The 20,532-nt window shown below is 41.8% G+C and overlaps 1 protein-coding gene across 13 annotated transcripts in view; it reads right to left on the reverse strand.

Annotated features, from left to right (window-relative positions):
- Window positions 1–3,618: 3,618 nt before the first annotated feature.
- MEF2A (myocyte enhancer factor 2A) overlaps window positions 3,619–20,532 on the reverse strand; it is an 85,778-nt gene continuing 68,864 nt past the window's right edge. For 6 of the 13 annotated variants that reach the window (XM_083412126.1, XM_083412122.1, XM_083412117.1 and 3 more), the window contains exons 7-11: window positions 13,808–13,998; window positions 12,976–13,020; window positions 9,369–9,495; window positions 5,913–6,039; window positions 3,619–4,081 (exon numbers count right to left, since the gene is read on the reverse strand). In XM_083412126.1, the coding sequence (XP_083268252.1) occupies window positions 3,736–4,081; window positions 5,913–6,039; window positions 9,369–9,495; window positions 12,976–13,020; window positions 13,808–13,998 (836 nt within the window). In that variant the 3' untranslated portion in view covers window positions 3,619–3,735. The remainder of the gene's footprint in view (window positions 4,082–5,912; window positions 6,040–9,368; window positions 9,496–12,975; window positions 13,021–13,807; window positions 13,999–20,532) is intronic. The other 7 variants (XM_083412128.1, XM_083412129.1, XM_083412119.1 and 4 more) reach the window with 2 other exon arrangements.

A 20,532-nucleotide genomic window follows, 5' to 3' on the forward strand; every position in this document is an offset into this window, starting at 1 on the left:
TATTTATAAAATGTATTATGAAGCCTTACCATACAGCACAAAAATGTTTTAACACACATTCACCACCAGTGAGTGGGGAACGGCCCCTTTTTAAAACACCCTCTGAAAAAATCTGGATAATATTAATTAAAATCCAAAAGGAAGTACAGTATATTGAACAAAATAGTAAATATTAAACAGTGAATACTCTACTTAATAAGGACCTCGCCTTTTTTTTTCTTCAAGTTGGCGTCAATCCACAAAAATATACTTTTTTAATCTGGCGAACGTACAATACATAGGTACTTACACCAAAAGGTGATAATATATTTAAGATGCTATATACACAAAGTTTGGCTCAAATTTTAAATTTACATATAGAATAATAAGTATTCATGGCTTATTTTTCCCCAAGGTTCTGCCTGCAAGATTTTTTTTTCCTTCCTCCCCTAAAAACAAAAGACCAAAAAAATAGACAATCAAAAAAAAAACTATATTCTACAAAAAAAAAAAAAAAGCGCGACACCATACAGCTTTGGCTTATATAAATAATTCATAGCAGAATGTGTTCAAAAGTACTGTATATAACTTTCTATATAGTCTTAGAGAAGGGTATGGTTTCTTTAATAAAAAATATACACAAGCTAAAATTGTTTTTCTCTATTTTTTTTAAAAAGGTAGGAGGAACGTAAGAAAGATTTCAAACATTTTCCAATTATAACTTAATATATTAAAATTTTCTTTACGGACTATCTTCTAGTCTAATATCTTTTGAATATTCCATGCACGTTCTTTGTGTCTCTCTTTCACACTTGGTAAAAGGAAAAAAAGGGGGGGGGGGACCCTTAATTTGACCCAGTATAGTTTTGCACGTGCAAATACAGGTGTTGGGGTTTTCTTGTTTTGTTTTCAACATTGCCAGCCCTTCTCCATGCACCCTTTCGTAAGAGAGAGAGAGACCCATGCTTGATTGGCTAATATAAAGGTCATTCTATGTACAGTATTGCTTTCTTTTTCTACGGCTCTGCTGCTACAAAGCGTACTCTTAACTACAGGGGACAGTACGGCTGTTGGAAAACACACACACACAGGAACACAACTACAGGCGAGCCCTCACGCCTCGGCCATCTAGTTTGGTAGATTACATACGGGTACGACATTTATTTTGCAAAACAGGTTACATTATTCAAGGAGCAAAGTCCAGGTTAAGTGCCAGACTAGACCAATACCTAGAAAGGGTTCTTTTCTGTTATACTGTGTTTTAAAAACCACGGGGCATCTGCAGCTATAGGAGGAGTTGGTATTTAAGTGCCTGCTGATTTTGTGTGTGAGGGAGAGAAAGAGAGAGTATGTGTGCCTTGCTTCACACACTCACACATGTATATGTATACAAAGATATATATATGCTTTCGTAGATTTTCACGGGTACAGGAATGCAGGTTTTGGTGTCCTCGGGTGTCTTCCCGTGTAAAAGTTGGGGTGTCTAGGCGACGTTTCGACGAGGTCTCACTCGTCATCTTCAGGCTGGTGCTTTCGGCTTCTTGTTACTGGAACAGAGCAGGATCTCAGTGTTTGAGTTCCTATAAATACTGTTGAGGAGGTGTGGTGTATAGCCTCCAATGTTCTGGGCAGAGAGGAGGTTCCCAGGCTAGTGTGCCTTTTCTTCTTTTGTTCCTTAATTACTTGAGGGATATCTTGAGTGATTTCTTGAGTGATTTCCTGAATCCCACTTAGGTGGGTCATTAGGTGTGGATTAGTTGCTAAAGCCTTCGTGTCTTGAACTCTTGAACTTTGTGAAGAGTTTTTCTGAGAAGATGGCTGTACTGCACTTGGTTGTGCTCTGGCTTGGCTTCGTGTATAGGGGCGAGCTGTGGTTTTGTGGCCTGTGCCAGCCAGATCTGTGTAGGGATTGCAGGGGAGTGTAGCATCCGGAGGTGCCACCCTGGTTTGGCTACTGGATGGTGTCTGTAGTTTATCTGTGGAGAGGGTCTGGGTTTGGGTCTGGTGTGGTTGATTGGTGATGGCGTTCTGTGTGCCTCTGGATCTGGTGTCAGATTTTGTGGGGAGGGCTAATTTCCAGATGTCTGGCAAGCGGGATGTGTCGTCACGCTTGTTCATGTTGTGAGGGTGTTTCTCTATCTCGATGGCTTCCATGATTATTCTCTTGTGGTGATGTTCCATGTTAAAGAGCAATTTGGAATCTGCAAAATTAATTTCGTGTCCTGTTTCTTTCATGTGTTGGAAAAGAGAGGAAGTTTTTTCTTCTTTTTTGACGGCATTCTTGTGTTCTGCGATACGTGCATTTATTCGTCTGTTTGTTTGTCCAATGTACGTGGCTGGGCAGACTTTGCAGGGTATTTCATAGACCCCTTGGTTTTCCAACTGAATTTTATCCTTGGGGTTTCTGAGGATATTGGCTATTTTTTGGTTGGTGCAAAAGGCTGTTTTGATATTGTGTTTATGGAGGATTTTGCTAATTTTATCTGTAGTGCCCTTGATATAAGGAAGGAGGGCTATGCCATTGTTTTCTTCTGTGTCTTGGTTTTTGGGGGGTGTTTCTTTTTGGATTAGCTTCGTAACCCTGTTTTGCTGGTATCCATTGGCAATTAACACATTTGAGAGATTCTGTAACTCAGTTGTCAAGTGGTCTTCGTCAGCCAGGCGTTTGGTTCTGGAGATGAGAGTCTTGGCTACGGAGTTTATTTGTGCAGGGTGGTGGTGTGATTGTGCATGTAAGTAGCGGTTGGTGTGTGTTTTTTTCCGGTAGATAGTGTGTCCTAGGGAGCCATCAGGTTTTTTGTAGATTAGGACGTCAAGGAAGGGAAGTTGGTTGTTGGCTTCTATTTCCATAGTGAATTGTATTTTGGGGTGTAGGCTGTTGAGATGTGTGAGGAAGCTATCCAGTTTTTCCTTACCGTGTGGCCAAATTACAAAGGTGTCGTCAACATATCTGAGCCAAAGTTTGGGTTTGTGTTCTGACTTGTCTAAAGCATTGGTTTCAAAGTGTTCCATGTACAGGTTAGCGATGACCGGTGAGAGGGGTGATCCCATAGGTGCTCCTTCTATCTGTTTGTATCTTTGTCCATTGTGGATGAAGTACGTGTTGGTTAGGCAGTGGTTGGTCAGGTCCAAGATGTATTCGGGGGGATTGTATTTGTTTTGAATGGCTGTCAAGGCTTCATTAATGGGCACTTGTGTGAAGAGAGATACAACATCGAAGCTCACAAGTAGGTCATTGGGTTGTAGGTTTTGCTTCTTTATTGTTTCTATGAACTGGAAGGAGTTTGGAACGTGTGAAGAGATGGATTCTGCATAGGGCTGAAGTTGCTTGGCGAGAAATTTAGCGAGATTTTGTAGAGGTGAGCCTATGGAGCTGACTATTGGTCTGAGTGGTGTTCCTTCTTTGTGTATCTTGGGGAGGCCGTAGAGTTTGGGGCATCTGGATGATTTTTCTCTGATATATATATAGATAGATATATATATTTATATATATATCTATTATATATTTATATATATATATTTATATATATATATATATATATATATATATATATATATATATATATTTATATATATATATATATATATATATTTATATATATATATTTATAGATATATATATTTATATATATGCATGTATGTATATACATATAAATATTTATTTCATGTCCTTATTTATAAATTTAGATATGTCAGGACTGTTCATTGGGATAACTCAAAAGTAGAAACGGAAGGGAGAAAGGGAGAAGGGGAAGCTTATGTCACCCAAGTATCCATTCTCATCCGCTTTACGGTCGGGCTCTCTCTGTCTTCTGAATTGGGGGGCCTTCCCAGTCCAACCGGCGAGTGGAAGTCACTCCTCGGGTCCTCCCGGTCGCTGCCATCGTACGAACTGCTGGAGCTACTGAGACTGTCGACGGGAGAGCGGCCCATGTCCTGACGTGATTGTTGCTGAGGTTGCTGCTGTTGCTGTTGCTGCTGCTGCTGGAACGCGGATGGGGTCACTCGGTCTCGAGGAGGCGAAATTGGCTCGGACTTGATGTTAATGTTTTGGTTGGTGTTAATAGATAAGTTGGAACCCTGAGATAACTGGCTTCCAGTCCTAGAAAAAAATTCAAACCGGAGGTGGGGTGGGAGGAGAAAAGCAATGTTATTTATAGGGCTTCACAGAGATGAGCTATAAGCAAGGCACGGCCCCGCCACCCAAACTTTCAGAAAGGCAAACACAAAAGGAAATGGCAGGGGGAAAGGAGAAGCCCCAACGCTGGACAAGACTGAGAACAAATCTGGCTGCATGTACGCAATTTTTAACATACCCTTCTGTTCCAAAAGACAATGGGCTACTTTGCAGGCAACGCTAAACCATGGCTTGGCATTACATGCCTGAGCCTCTGAATGCCCCCACCCTCAAGGCTCCTTCCCCTTCCCTTTCCACTGTGTGACCAGAAAGACAAGCGCATAGAGATTCCGTTCTGCTTTCCCCAATTTCTGGCTTGCTGGTATGTTTGAACAGGACGTGTGGTTTAGAAAATAAAGTCTAGTATGTTAAAACAAGTCAAGGTTTGAAGTTAGCTTATTTTGCAACTGACCAACTGCATTCCTCCTGGTTGTGCAGGAAGAGGGCTGTAGCTCAGTGGTAGAGCATCTGTTTTGCATGCAAAAGGTCCCAAGTTTAAACCCCAGCACCTACATGTTTCTTTAATTTCTTTTATTTATATACTGCTAGCATGTAAGGAAAACCTCTAAAGTAGAGTTGGGAATGTCCCTTGCTTGAAACCCTGGAGAGCCACTGCCAGTTGGTGAAGACAGTACTGACCTAGATGGACCAGTGGCCTGTCTCAGTATAAGGCAGCTTCCTATATTCCTATGAGGGGAGGTGGGAGTCTTTGAGTCCAAGGCTTTGATGAGACTCACAGAGGCAATTGCACCTAACCCTAAGTGATGGTTTAGCATTGCATGCAAACCAGGCCAATTGCTATGCACAACAGGTGTTCATGCACCACCCAGATTTATGATGCTGAGACAGTCCAGGACAGTGCATTATTATCCAACCAATGGAGCAAGATTTATATACCACTTAATTAAAAAAAAGTTATTAAGCGGTTTACATAAAATACTCATTAAATAGATAAAAACAGACTTTAAAAACAGCACACTATAAAATTTATCAAAATATAGATACAATCAACAGTTTTAAAAACAGGTGTATGTAATAAAATAATGTTGCCCTCCAGTGTTTTAGCCACTACAGAACAAGCTACACTGCTGCAATCCAAAACAACCCATCCAGTCAACTGCCAGAAGCAGCTCCCAACATAGAGGGTGCAGAGGGTATCTGAGATCACTCATTCCCCAGTCTGCTTAATGAAACTGTCATGAAGGACAATTTTAAAAAATCAAGTTTGTACATGACTAATAGAGCACTTTTAAGTGCTGCTGTTCCTTCAATTCAGTAATAGAGGCCTGAGTGCTCAGATCGGCAATCCATTTAGAGCCATATGCACAAGCTCTAAGTGTGCGGCCTAGTTCCTGGCAACCCCTCCGCTTAGTTTATTCATGGTCAACTCAGTTTCATTTGTATTGGAGTATTTATTCAAATGAAGTGAAGGTTAAAATATCACTATTTGCAGGGTGGGGGAGGTGCGCTGGACAATGAATGCACAAGCAGGAGCAGAAGGATTTCCCTACAAAATAACTTTCCAAGCCCACTGAGTTGCAAAACACCTACAAGTCACAAATGAGTATGTACACTGAGCAAGCTACCCATGTATACCCAACCCACTCAAAGTGAAGTGTTAAAGAGCATTGTGCCTAACCAAATAGGGCCAAGTCTGAGCTTGTGGGCTAAATGGAAGAGGTGCCTAGTTGGGTGTTAACTTAGCAAAGGCTGCCAATCCTCCAGGGAATGGGGGTGGGAGAGTGTTCCCACTTACACAAGGGAGCTGAGGGCTGCTTGTCCTAGATGATGCTGTTGCCAGGCAGATACTTGTCCTAATGACAGCATTCCTGGGGAGTTAAAACCCTGCAGGGCCGACAGGTCTGCACTAGTCAAGGAATAATCTGAAAGGAAGAAAGGAGCAAGAAAGGGGAAAAAATTATTTGTACCATGTATTCATCAGAAAGTGTAAGTTACAGATTCATGGGCTGACACCAGCCAGCACTGTGTTGAGGACAGGCATTTGAATCCATGACAACTCCCTCAGGCACACTATGGCAGAACGGCTTTGAGCCTGGTTTGGAAGACTGTGATCTTAAAACTGCTAACTTCACCTCAAGACCCAAAGGGCAAATTTTCTCTATACCATTATTAAAAAGCGTAATTCACACATTCAAGTGACTCTCAAGGCTAGGCCCAAAGAGAACTAATGGTTCTAAAGCCATATTTCCCCCCTCTATGTTCCTGTATAATCCACTCAAAAGAAAATGGACAAATGTTGCCCTTTTCTCTCTTCTCTCTCTTGACCTTCACCTAGTCTCCTATGTAGTGCTAAATGGCTCAGGTCAGGTTGAGTCCCAAATCTGAGCTTTTTTATTGCTATATTGCAGGGGTGGGTAGGTCTGGTTCTGGAGAGGGAGAAAGGTGTGCTTTCAATTTTACTTCCTCCAGAAACATTCCTATATAGCATAGCAAGAGGGATTGCGCTCACAACATCCTCATAAACTTAACCTGCCTCTCTAGGATTCTTACTATAAGTCTGAAACAGCCAACTTCCTTCTTCTTCCTCCCCGCAGCCCCCACCCCTGCAAAAACTGGAATGCCTGAACTATTCTCAAACATACACTTAACTGATAAGACTCACAGAGTCTGCTGATTTCTGGTACCTTTGGACCATCGCTGCCCCTTGCTACCCACTTTCTCTAAATCCTGGGACCTGACAGATGTTTTGAAGGCAGTTTGGGGGTTTTAAATGTTCTTTTTCTTTTCTTTTAACATCCACTGGCTACTAAGCTCACCAAGCGAGACGAATAAAAAAGCATACACAAATAAATTAGGCTATTAAAATTTCAATAAAACCACAAACACATTGTAATACAAACACTTCCAATGTACAAACTTTCTGCATGCCAAAGTTACTCCCCAAGAATGCAGAAACAGCTGCCTAGTTTTGGGGTGCCCCTGGTTTCACTTCCAAACTGATAGGCACTCAACCACCTGAATTCACTGTCAGATTCACTGTTAAAGTGCATGATGAAATCTACAGCTTTAAAACCAGCACTTTGCAACCCCTGCAAGTTCACGGCAAGCGAAACTAGTAAGGAATGTTATCCGGACAATGAAATTTGGTAAGGCAGAAATCCATTCTACACCAGCAAAAGTTGCAAATGCTGATATGAAAGGAGAAACATCAGTCTCCAAGTAGCATGGATTTTACATCAAACTCATTCTGTGGAAGCTATGAGATTGGTTCAAAGGGGACTCTCCCAAGTTACTCGTGGCTTTGTCTCATGCCCTTTTGGTTTCCAAGGCATATTGCTACCATCTTTCCAGACTACAGTGCCATCAAAACAAAAGGCAAAATAAACCCCCCACCATTAATTCTGCTGTTATTTTCGCTCTTGGGGGATGAATGTTGAAACACTGGCAGGAGCTGTGAGCCTGTACATGACAGTCTCTTATCTGCTTTCTGCTTGCAAGTCAAAGTACAAGAATCCTTGATAGAATTTATATACCAAAAATGAATTCTAGGTGCACATTCATAAGGGAGGGAGGACTGCTGGAATTAACAGCAAGCTCCCATGGACAGCATAACAAAGACTGAAGAACTGCATGTTACCTGTCTTTTTTTTTTTAGACCGATTTTTCATTTTATGTGCTGCGAAGTGGCTGACTCAAACATCTCTCTCAAAAGTTGCATGAATGCAGCATGCAAAACTAAACCTCTATGTTCTTGACCAATTAGATATTTGAGTTTTAAATCTAGGATATATAGTACTTAGAGTGTTATCACTACTGATTCACACATAAGAAGTTATTTCAGTTCATAATTATCACTTGTTTTTCCTTTGAATTTGGAAAGAGAGCTGTAAAAGCTTTTCTACACTTAATCACGTTCTAATACAGCTTTATATATGCTCTACCCTCTTGGGGGGAAAAGGAGATAAAAGTGTGTTCCCGTGAGACAGATAAAATTTTCATCTCCGGGTGGTTTTTTTAATCCATAAATTATCGTCTAGGATATCAGAGACTGAAGTCAAGAGAACTTCCTTGGACTTCAAAATCAAGAACGCTTGAGTATGCAAAATCAATGCAAAAATCATACTGCATGTTGCTTTTGTCTCTGTTTTTTTAAAAATTATTATTATTATTATTATTATTTCATTTTGTCTTTTTATGTTGTGAAGCGCCCTGTAATCTTCAGATAAAAAAGGTGGTATACAAATTTAATAAATAAAATAAAATAAATGTAAGTCAGAGACATCTTTTAAATTAGGTCTGAATGTCCATGAAAGAGGTGTGAGCATCTAATAGGGCCTACAGCACTATTAAGAGAGGTCAAAGTCCTTCAATTATATTTTAACAGGAGCTTCTAGGGATTGAATCGTCTTTGAGATACAGCAGTTTAAACCTCAGGTGCTTGATTACGCATCTCTCCAGGAGCTCATCCCTGCAAATTTGCTGTGCCAGCAAGTAGGTGATTAGGATAAGACACACCAACTGCTGTGCCAGCACAATGTCAAAGGAGTCCAATATGACATTGCCATAGATGCTTGAGTTCCTATAGCAAAAACAGGGTAGATGGTACCTCTCAGTGACCACACCAAATGCTTAACAAGGTACTAGGTTATTATTTGGAAAGACAGGCTTTGTTTTATTTTCTGGGGTCTCCTCACTGCTTGCTTTTTACCAACAAGACTTATTTTGTTTTTAACTTCAAGCTTTCACAAAGCAGCTATGACAGCTTGCTACAGAAATGTCTGCACATTAGATATTGATAAGTTCAGGGACTAAGTCAAACTATCATGATTTAAATTAAAATAACTATCTAGCATACTTCAGAAAAATGTTTAAAAGGAAAAAAGGCCCCTGGCAAGATATAGCTGCCTCGGAGATTTGAACAGCTGACCAACATATTCCACAGAATGAAGTGGCAGAATTCTGGTGTGTACCACTTTGGACTGCAAGTGAGGCAGGTCATATTCTCAACTATAGAACACACACACAGGGAACCTTCCACGGTGCCTACTACTTTGCTATAATTTGGGTGCCAGGCAAATAACTTTTAATTTCACTGGCATTTAAACTCTTAGCTTTTCAAATTTAAGACATTTAAAAGACCATTAAGTTTTTATTTATTGGAGTTTTAAATCTTGTGTTATTCTCAGTGGCTTCTCCCCCCAAAAAAGCAAAACCCAGGGGAGAAGGGAGAGCAAACAAGTGAATAGCTTACCAGTGTTGTAAGCTGTAGGCATTGCAGAGTACACCAATCCTTGTGGGGGCAAGCTTGGGGTTGTCACAGACACAACTGGTGTTGCAAGAGGCTGCGTAGACTGAGAGCTGCTTAACCGCTGTGTGTTCTGTAAAAAATTTTTTTAACAAAAACATAGAAGCCAGTTAAGTCAAATACACAATAAAATTTAATCACAGGTTGAGGCAACATCTTCCTTGTCTATGGCTTTTGTGTAATATTTCTTGAAAGCCAAGACAAACATCAGAGAGAGAAAAATGTAAACCTATTTCTGAGCCACTGTCATTCAGAGGGGAGAGTGCTGGGATGCAATGACTAACCTAGGACCAGTCACACTCAACTCCATATTAGAATTCTGTAAAATGGAACATAAGAGGTAAGGCCATAAGTAGTACTATATGAAGTAATATACCATGCATTGTGTGCAGTATTATCAACCCAACTGCACCAAAAGGAGATTGCACACACTCCACAAAATAAATGCAACTCTCCAAAGTCACCCTCCACGCTAGTAATATGCCTTGTCAAAGAAGAATTTCTACAGATGATGCAAAACTAGTTCAGGTCCACATGTCAGAAGCTGAGAGGGTTTGAATTTGTCTGGTTTCTTTGGTCAAGGTGCAATGGAGTGGGTTTGGGTGGGGGGGATGGGAAATGCTGAGAAAAATGGAACTGTCTAAGCAACTGAATTTCAAGACTGAAAAATCTAGCTTTGTGACAAGCTAAACCCAATAAGCAGGTCAGGAAGCTGCCCGAGGTGCTAGATTTCAAGAGAGGCCAGGCTACTCTGCAAAACCTACGGTGAGCTGGTGTGTGGGGTAAAGAGGAAGAGAGAAATATGTAGCAGCCTCTGCCACTACAATCTGGGACAGTACTGTATTATCTCCCCAATTGCAGCCCTTTCCACCTGCTCTACTCACTTATGCAGCACAGGGAGGGCAGAGAGGTCCGGTCAGGAAAACCCTTGCGAAGACCATACAATCCCTATTCCCTATCTAGATAAAGGCATGGTATGGAGAAAGCACACTGAAATATTTGCCTAGAGCAGCAATATAGCCTGAGCTACCTTCAACTTGTATGACAAACGTATGACCTAGTTGCTTGGAGGAGGTTTTTCCTCCAACTAGCTGCATGCTTTCCTGCAGGAAGCAACTCACACCACCAGAGGGCAACCCTCTCCTATAGCTTGCATACTTGAAACCACTCTTTGCCCTTGTCTATTGAAATTGAGAGCTACTTCAGCCGTTGCACTTTTGACAGGTTGAAAGATTTAGCAGTGTCACACACACACCCAACGCAAACAGTGCAATTCTGATGGAAGGAGAATGTATGGATGTAACAAATAAACACAGAGCACAATAAAGGCAACACTGGATGCTTAAACGGAATTAAAATAAGCATGCATCTCCTTTGAGTGGTTTGGGGGTGCGGTGCAGATACACACCAAGTCTCATGTGTATGCGCTCAAATCTTATAAAATGTAAAAGCAGCCTTCAGCTAGATGACCAGGACTGCAGACTGAGTTTGAACCCTGTAAGCAAAGCAGTAGATACCTTGCCTTCATTTTATGCATTCATTATTTGAAATGGGAGGCTTTAGCGTGAAGCTCATCATCATACTAGAAATGCTTCAAATTAATTCAAGGAACATCTTCCGTATTTATGTAATGCTTCATCACAACAGTTCAGGGGAAAGTATCTAAGCTGTGGATCTCATACTTGAGAGGCAGGAGAAACAAGCAGCCTGTTGAAGTGGACTCTAATCCTCAAAAGCTTATGCCATCATAAATTTGTTGTGTTTTTACAGTGCACACACAAGACTTGTTGCAACAGACTAACACAGCTACACCCTCCGCAAGTTGTTCATAGAAACCACTGGGCCATGAGTGTGAATCACTGGCTAACCTTATGTTGACCAACTCTGCACATCTTTAGCTCCCAGTTTATAAAACCATCTACTTCACAGAATGTGAATATGGAAGGTGCCAAAATAGTTATTTGCCTTGTGCCTTATGGATAAATATCTGCAGCAGGATATTGACCTGATGGCCTTCCAGGTCCCTTCCAACTATTATTTTATGTGGATGGCATTTGCCAGTTGTGTGCTTGTAATGTGAAATGGTAACTTCATTCGCACAGATTCCATGGGTCTAGTCCAATGAACAGACAAATCTGGGACTTAGACTCAACCCCTCTGTCATTGACAGCCATCCAGTTCCAAAGTAATGGTGAAGCTTGAACTAACCACAAGATAGGATATCAGACTATTCACATTGCATAAATACCACCCTGTGAAGAATGTGGTCGGAAAAGCTACAATATTGCTGTATTTTGGAGAATGAGTCAATTATGGAAAGCCCTTAATGTAACACGCTAACCCAAAAGGCTGGGTTTTTTTCTTTTTTGTAACTGAACAGTTATCTGCCCTGCTTCTTAGGAAGAAGCAGAACTACACAACAGATTATGCACTGAGGTCCTAAAGAACTTTGCTGTGAAACTAGCAGAACTTTGCTGCAAGACCCACAAGACAAGCAATACAAACATGACTTAAAATAGCACACGATAGTGACTTCGTTAGCAGAATTCTGCTAAGTGCCCCTTGTTACTTTAGCATTTTCCTAGGGAAAAGACTTTTTTCCCTCTGGAAGTTGAGCACAGGTGCAACAAATTACAGGGCTTTTGATAATCACTAGCACTTAGCATATGGATGCAGAGAAGCAAAAGGTTGTTTGTTGATAAGCTCCATTACACCTTGTACAGAACTTTATATTTTGGTTTGAAAACACACACGTTGTACCCAACACGATGCATTTGCCAAGACAAACACAGCAATCCCATGCTTTCATGCAACAAGAGCCCCATATCAGCAACATGTCTGGGGTTAAAATAATTGATAAAAAGCACTACAATAATTCCACACAGGTTTGTAATAAATCAGTTCTTTCCAAAATGATTGCACTAGAACAGCAAAGACAGCCAGGTTCTGGTCAACAAAGAAAGAGCTTTATGTGTGCCAGAGACCAAATCATAAAAAATACTTTGTGAAAAACCTTTTTAAAAGGCTAAAACATTTCCCCTCCCCACTAGATTGGAAAATAGCTTGCAATTGTATGTTTCTTTTGGTAAACAGGGAACCCCCTTGTGGTTTGCTTCTCTTGTAGAGCATGAAATTAACTTGATCTCTAAAATGGTGACCTCACCAGGAATGATGTAATCTCCAAGAAGCAAAGCAGCAGCAGCAGCAACACAGGAACTGTATTACAATTTGCAGAACTTCATGAGTGAAGTAAATCACTGCAGAGTTTGACATGGAATATAAGGTGCCTTAGAAGAAAATTTCAAGGCTCCTCAATGTGCACAGTGGACAGTTGCTGTTAGAGGCTCTGTTCCAACGTTCCCCTTTGCAACAGCACTGGTAAAAATATTAACGTTTTTGGCAAATATTTATCAGTTTTCCATATTCTGTTGGTCAATGTAGAAACTTGAAATAAATCAATCACAGCCGGCTTCTCTCTGCAGCAAAGGGAATGTTGGTCTAAGCTACAACAGACAGTTAACATGAAAGCTCTCCAGATCTTGATGTCTCATACCAAATAGGAACCCAGACTCACCAACTCCAATTCATCCTCCTCCGACTGTACTCAGCAAATAAGAGGGATAATAAGGTTACTGAGAATAGGACAGTATTCAAGAATGAAAGAGTCGTGTTGGTGCTTGATGAGCTAGCTATTTTTAGCCTCACTAATATTCCAAAGTTACGATGTGATTCAGTAGGCAAAGAAGCATTACATGATACTATGCCAGCTTCCCAGAAGCATCTAGTTGTGGGGGAACTGGGTGCTAGGCTAGAGAGAAAGCTCTAACCCAGTAGGACTCTTCTTCTTAGTATAGTAAACTTACAGCCTGTCTACTGACTCCTATTGTCAACACACAGTTGATGGGGAAAACACATTTAAAATGATCAAAAGCAAAGGATCCACACCCAAATTTGACCAATTCACAGTTACTTTAGAGAAGCCTCAATGTACTTTGCTTGGAGAAAAGCAAGCCCTTGTGCCCTTGAAAACTGCTTCCAAAAAAAGCCCACTGTTTGCTAAGTTCACATGTACATGCCCTCCAGTGCAGGAATATGAATCATGTTTACAGTACCATCTGTTTGCCCTTATAGATGGGCATGCTCTGTTGACAGTGCCTGCGTTCGAATGCAACACTAAGCCATTCACTGTGACCACTTCGCTCCTCCCTTAGTTGAGCAGGAAAACAAACCATGGAGCACCTGGCTTTGTGTAACATCTGAACCAGTGCTTGCAAGTTTGTTTCTCACCAAACCACATTCTCAAGCCAATGTTTGTTCTTAGCTTCCTGATCAAGGTCTCTTTTGTCTTTCTCCAAGCTACTAATAAGTCAAAAAGCTAAACTTACCAATGGAGGCATCATGCCTTTGCTAGAGGGAGGGATGACAACCCGGAGGTCTGGCTTGCGACTGTTCATTCCAAGGTTGCCCCCACCAGGGGGAGGGGGAGATTTTGTAGGCATCCCTTTGCTTAGGCCATTCCCACCCCCAGTGCTGCTAAGCAGGCCTGGTGAAGCTCGTGAATTCACAAAACCATTTCCTGCAGTAAGAGAAGAGGCAAAAGAAGTCCACCTTAAGACAAAGATAAATGATCATACATTATGTAAGTGAACATATGGGCATCAAGGTAAAGGTAAAGGTACCCCTGACCATTAGGTCCAGTAGCCGACAACTCTGGGGTTGCTTTTGCATGAACTTGTGCAAGCGCAGTAGTGTTAAAGGGCAATCTGGAGATCCTTGGGAAATGGTCGGGTGCACCTCAATAAATGATCAAAACTGGTGGAGAAACATCCCTGAAACACAGCTTCCTGATTTGCCCTCTAAAGTGACAGCTTGGGAGAATGCTAATACACTCTAAAGAAGGGGATCCCAAACTTTCTTCTCCACAGACAACTTGAAAATTGCTGGGGCTCTTGGCAGAACACTCAATAATTTTTTATTGTTGTAGCAAATGTAACATGCTGTGCTAGATGCTGTAGGACTTTTAAATTTTATTCAAATTGTAATGTTAAGAAATAAAAAGCAATAAAAATGAAATTTAAAATCTGTATGACAATTTGACGCACCAGAGCCCCATGAATGGAGTTTGCTGACCACAGTTTAGGGACCTGTGCTCTAGGGCAAAGAGTAGCCATCTGGATTTTGTTTGACTCCAACTTCTATCCATCTGGAGGGCAGCACACTGGCTACCACTGTTCTGGGTTAAGCTTTCAGGTCTTGCTTAGCAATGGAGAGGCCTAGCCAGCCTGGCAATGCAGGATGCATGGACACATCCCAGAATCACTCACAACGTGCAGGAGTCCTGCAACAAACAAGTCACTGAGGAAAGGATCCCCTGAAGCAAGAAAGTTTGATGAGCACTGATCTGCAGGAGAGTTGGGTGGCGTGGATTGAGAAATGCTGAATTCTACAGGCTAGAAAATCGGGTGGGGAATGTACACCTTTCCCTGAGAGAAATGAAAGTAAATGTGTGGAGATGGCACCACTTTAAGGTATGACATAGCAGCTTGACTGATGAGAAGGTGCAACAGTCACAGAGATGTTCTAATGCCATCTGTTCTTTAACATAGCATTTGCAGTAACTTTAGCACTCTCGTCTGACACAGGGTCCTTCACACTCTCATGCCACCAAAGGAGGCATTAGATCCTGCTGACAGTAGGAACACCAGGTCTTGGCTTACATGACATCTGATGAACTTCTTTGGGGGTGGGGAAAGCAGTTAAAAGACCTGAAAAGTGTGTTGACAGATTTATTTTTTAATTGTTTGTTTTTAAATTAAAAAACCTCACTGTGGATCCAATCCAACGTACAGAAGGCCTTGTGGCATCGTATAAACAATACAGTCATGCCTCATGTTACGGACGCTTCAGGTTACATGTTTTCGGGTTGCGGACTGCGGGAAACTTAGAAGTACTGGAATGGGTTACTTCCGGTTTTGCTGCTTGCACATGTGCAGAAGTGCACAGATGCAGCGCTTCAGGATGCGAACGCTGCAGGTTGCAGGCGTGCCTCCATCACGGATTACATCCACAATCCAAGGTTCCACTGTAATGCATTTATTTTGGCATAAGCTTATGCTGCAATACGTTTGTCAGGTTTTAAGTTGCATCAAGACTCTTTGCTGCAACAGACTAACACAACTACCCCTCTAGAAAACCAGCACACAGCTAATCCCATTTATCTTAATGATAAGTAATTATTTCACATAACTGGGAGCAGGACCACAGCCAGCATGTTCACAGAAAACACTCATGATTTGGCTAGTTTAACCTCATTTGCACATAGGACCACAAAATCCGGAAGCAATCTTTTTTGCACTATGGCTGACATACTGAAAAGAAACATTCCACACTGCAACATTTTGTTGAGGTTACAGTTGTCCATCTCCCAATAGCAACCTGTCAAGTTGCAATGGGATACGACGTGGGTCTCACAAACACACACAAAACGCCCCCCAAAACGCCTCTCATTTTGTTTAGAATGGAAAAGAATTCTGAAAAACTTACTGAAATAAATGGAAATTGCACAGGAGAGCCTGGAATATAGCAGTTGCTGCAAAGAATTCTTGGTGCTTATAGTACAATAGACATTAAAAAACCTATTATATTCCAACAACTACATTTATCCTAAGGTGCTATTTCTCAACATTCTCTCAAAAATATCACACCAGCAGCATTTCTTATCCCAACCAGAACCATGTGTGGAATTTTTTGTTAATAGACTACGAAATGTTGCAAGCAAGTAGGTTATAGTATTAATTGGATCAGAGTATACCCCTGTGACCTATTTTATTACAGCAAGTAATAAATTTCCTATTCAATTTAGAGGCATGCAAAAACCAACATACAATGGGCTCTCCACTCCATGTTCTTCAGCCTCCTGAGCAAATGAGCTGAGAATAAGTTAAGGAAGTATGGTAGTAAGAAAACCACCATTCTAACTTCCTAACTTTCAAATCAAATTCATCTGCCAAGGAACACCCAGAGTCCAAAGCACATTCTAAGGTTCATACCAACCAGTATTGCTGGTCCTCAGTGTTACCATGCATGATCCAAGAGTGGGCCCTGGAATAAACTCAGCAGTGGGGGGCAAGCTGTCTTTCCGGGAAGCTTATTTGTTATTAAGTGGTCTTATTAAGAAATCCCAGTAAGCATCTGCGGAATCCTGGGAAAGTGTTTGGAAACCATAGGACAGAATAATGTTTCACACTTCTGTGTGAATGTGCACCTATTTAAAACATCACCTGTGGTAAGAGGACAGAATGCCACCTAAATATGTAGATATGCCTGCGGTGCTTGACGCTGAACGTTGTCAGGCCATTCCATCCTGGTTGGTCTGTCCTCCATCTCTTTTCTCCAAGTCTTCCTCCCATTATTTTTCTGTTAAATCTTAGCAAGCCTGTCCTTTTTAATCCCTTTTTTGCCTGGAACTAAGTGTCGTAAAATCCTTCTAATAATCTGGCCCATTCTGGTTGTCAGGTATTTGTGGGGGGAAGAGTGAAAGGTAATTGCCCCCTCACGCAAAGGGCAGGGAAGATATGTCAGGCCAACAACCCCAAATGTTAAAGTTATGAAGTAGTTGAGGGATAGGGGTGTATTTGTTCTTTAATAAATACTGTAGCCTCTTCATGCTATTCTGCAGCACTCTACAGCTTCCCTGCCATTCCAGAAAGTGAGATAGACAACGCTCACGGGAGCCAGGCAGTTCTTTAAAAAAGAGACAAAGAAAGAATCAGGTCAAAGCTGCATTGTGGCTAAACGCCATTGCAATCTATATCTATAGCTAAACAGTGGTACCTCGGGTTAAGAACTTAATTCGTTCCGGAGGTCCGTTCTTAACCTGAAACTGTTCTTAACCTGAGGTACCACTTTAGCTAATGGGGCCTCCCACTGTCGCCACGCCGCCGGAGCACGATTTCTGTTCTTATCCTGAAGCAAAGTTCTTAACCCGAGGTACTATTTCTGGGTTAGCGGAGTCTGTAACCTGAAGCATCTGTAACCTGAGGTACCATTGTATAGCTATATATCTATATTGACAGGCTCAAAGGTATACAACAAATCACATTTGCAAATTCTGAGGTTACTATAAAACACAGCCAGGCTGTCAGACATGCTGCAGGCAGCCTCTTGGGCAGTCTCACTCTCTGGAACACTGAAGAAGCTATGGAGTGCACTGACAGCGGTTTAAGTCAACGTGAGAACATCTCTCACCCTTTGGCCACCTTGTAACTTAAGGGAAGCGGCAAAGCCGTGCTCTCCAGAACAATTTTGAAGTAATAATTCTTTCCTACGCCATGAAAGGGACCGTAAATCAACTGCCTCCTTCTCTCTCTTTTTTGTGGGGGTGGAGAGGGCAGATTTCCCAGAATTGAAGAGAAGGCTTCAGCATGGCATTAGTCTTAGGTACTAAGTTGTTGTTTTGTTATAATTCCAGTTTCAAATTTTGCAACTGTGTGCATGTGAAAATTGAGGCTGTAAGACTCCCATTGTGTCTTTTCTGAATGCAATGTACAAGTGTCCTTCAGAAGCACACATTTTTAATGTCTGAACAATTGCACTATGGCTGTAGCTTAGCAACGGTATTGCACAAACCGTAAATATTCTCGCATGTGGAAGAACATGCAGTAATTGTAACCAGGCTGAAAAAGATGGGAATCTGGTCAAGCATTTGTCTCTGGCCACATACAGACACACAGGAACAGCTTGTGGGACCCAAGCCCAAAATGAAGAGCCAGAGAAGGCTGGTTGACACAAACAAGTCAACCAATAGGCGGTATTTACAGAACATGTCCAATTGATTTCTAAGAAGTTGACACTAAGCATCTAACCAGCTCCATCTGCATCTTACTAGTCTAGAAGAAAATTAATTGCTGGAGGAAACCTGGAAAAGCAAAGGGAAAAAACTAAAAAGAGGAGCCAACTTGATGCCCTTAGAATGATGCTGGACTCCAATTCTCATCAGCCCCCCTATTAGCAGAGAGCTGAAGATCATCTGGTGGGGACATTGGGTACCCTGCCTTAAAGAGTGATCAACTGCAATTCACTCGGCAGGTTGCACCCATTCACCAGAACAGTATCAGCCAATGAAGTTGGCTTTAGGCAAAAACAGGATGGACCACTCATCCAGTTATCCCATCACCACTTGCTCAGACTGTGGCCTGAACTCGGAACCTTCTGCATGCAAGACGTCTGCTACCACCAGCAATGACTCTTCCCCAAACGGAATGCTTCAAGGTGTGGCATGCATAAGCTTACTCCTGCTGTTCAGAGTCACCATGGTATAACAGGGAAGGATGCAGGACCAAAATTGTTTCTGCAGGCCTATATGTACTATGATGCATAGGCGTAGCCGGGGGGGGGGGGGGGCTGCCCCTCTAAATGAAGTAAATCCATTAAAAAACTGAGGTTCTGCCCCCCCATGAACCCCGCCCCCTAACATAAATCCTGGCTACACTCATGCAGAGTTATGCCTTGATTTATCAGCACACTGCCATGAAAAAGTAAAAAGAATAGTTGCACTATGGAACAAAATGGTAGCTAAAGCAAACAAACTTATTCATACAGTGCTACCTCGGGTTAAGAACTTAATTCATTCTGGAGGTCTGTTCTTAACCTGAGGTACCACTTTAGCTAATGCGGCCTCCTGCTGCCGCCGCGCCGCCGCAGGAGCATGATTTCCTGTTCTCATCCTGAAGCAAAGTTCTTAATCCGAGGTACTATTTCTGGGTTAGCGGAGTCTGTAACCTGAAGCGTCTGTAACCTGAAGCGTCTGTAACCTGAGGTACCACTGTACTTGAGTGGTAGTATGAAGGAGGAATCAGGGCCACAAAGCCTCCTCTCAGGGGATCCAGAGAAAGGATATCAGCTAAACACAGGCCCCAAGCAAAATGGGCTGCCTACCATACCCTTTGGGGATCCAAGTGCACACGTGTGTTGGACTTGACCACTTCTCCCTTATTTGGAAAGCAACATACGGAAGAAGTCTCTAACATCTGCTTAAGAAAGCCTGCCTGGCACTTTAAGAAGCAGAACGCATCACATGTTTACTCTCATCAGTCAACTCCTTCAAGATAAAGGCTAGTGTATCAAGATCACTAATATTACAGCCCGCATTTACCCACTAAGCTACCGACAATGTTAATTGTGCTTGAGCATTTTCTTATAACACCACAGTCTACTTGCTTCGCTGAGGTCTATTAGAAACTGAATTCACAGCCATACAAGACAGCTGCTTGAAGCTTGTATATTATTCAAAAGTCTTTTAACACAAGTCTAAAAGTCCATGCACGAAGCATATTTACCTCAGGTAATCCCCCTTAATTGCAATGGGGTTTCTTCAAAGCAAATAAACTCATGAATACTTCCTTGAAAATTCTGTTTATCTTAAATGGGAATTACATCAGTGTGGGGTACTTTTTTAAAAAAACCAACTATTCCTATTACTCTCTTCAAGCAAGCAGGCAGTTCTGCTTTTCCTTCCACACCCAATACAGTCATTTCCTGCAGCCCTTCTTACAAGGGACTGTCAGTCTTTCAGAGAACATTTCATATCCTTTAATGGCACTGTCAGACATAAGCCTCTCTCAACAGTGCCGAGCCTCACTCAGGCAGGCAGACTGATGTGAAGCACTCTGCCTGCCAGAAAACAGAGCCATTTTCTAGATAAGGCATCAAAATAGGAAGGAGAAGATTGTGTGCAAGAGATAAGCAATACTCTCAACCTAAGAAGGGTTTTCTTTCCCTCTCTCTCTCTAGAGAGAGAGAGAGGGAGAGATTATTGTGCATGACACTGTCTATGCTTAAGTCAGGAAGATTACTTCTCCCACAACATCCGGAAATATATTTGTTCTTCAAAATCTTAGAAACTGCCTTACTCAATGCAAACCTTGGTAACCCAAGAATATCAAATTATAAACCCAAGTGAAAGGGCAGTTAAAAGCGCAGGATTTTTTAGCATAAGGTCAGGAGCCAGAGGCAGATAATGATTACAAGATGATGTAATAGTCAGGCAGCTTTCCCAAATGTAGCCAGGGTAACCCTTTGTATGCCAGCTCCCTCTTCTCAGCACAATGCA

Source organism: Podarcis tiliguerta (assembly GCF_965153285.1).
Source record: "Podarcis tiliguerta genome assembly, chromosome: 14".
NCBI lineage: Eukaryota > Metazoa > Chordata > Lepidosauria > Squamata > Lacertidae > Podarcis > Podarcis tiliguerta.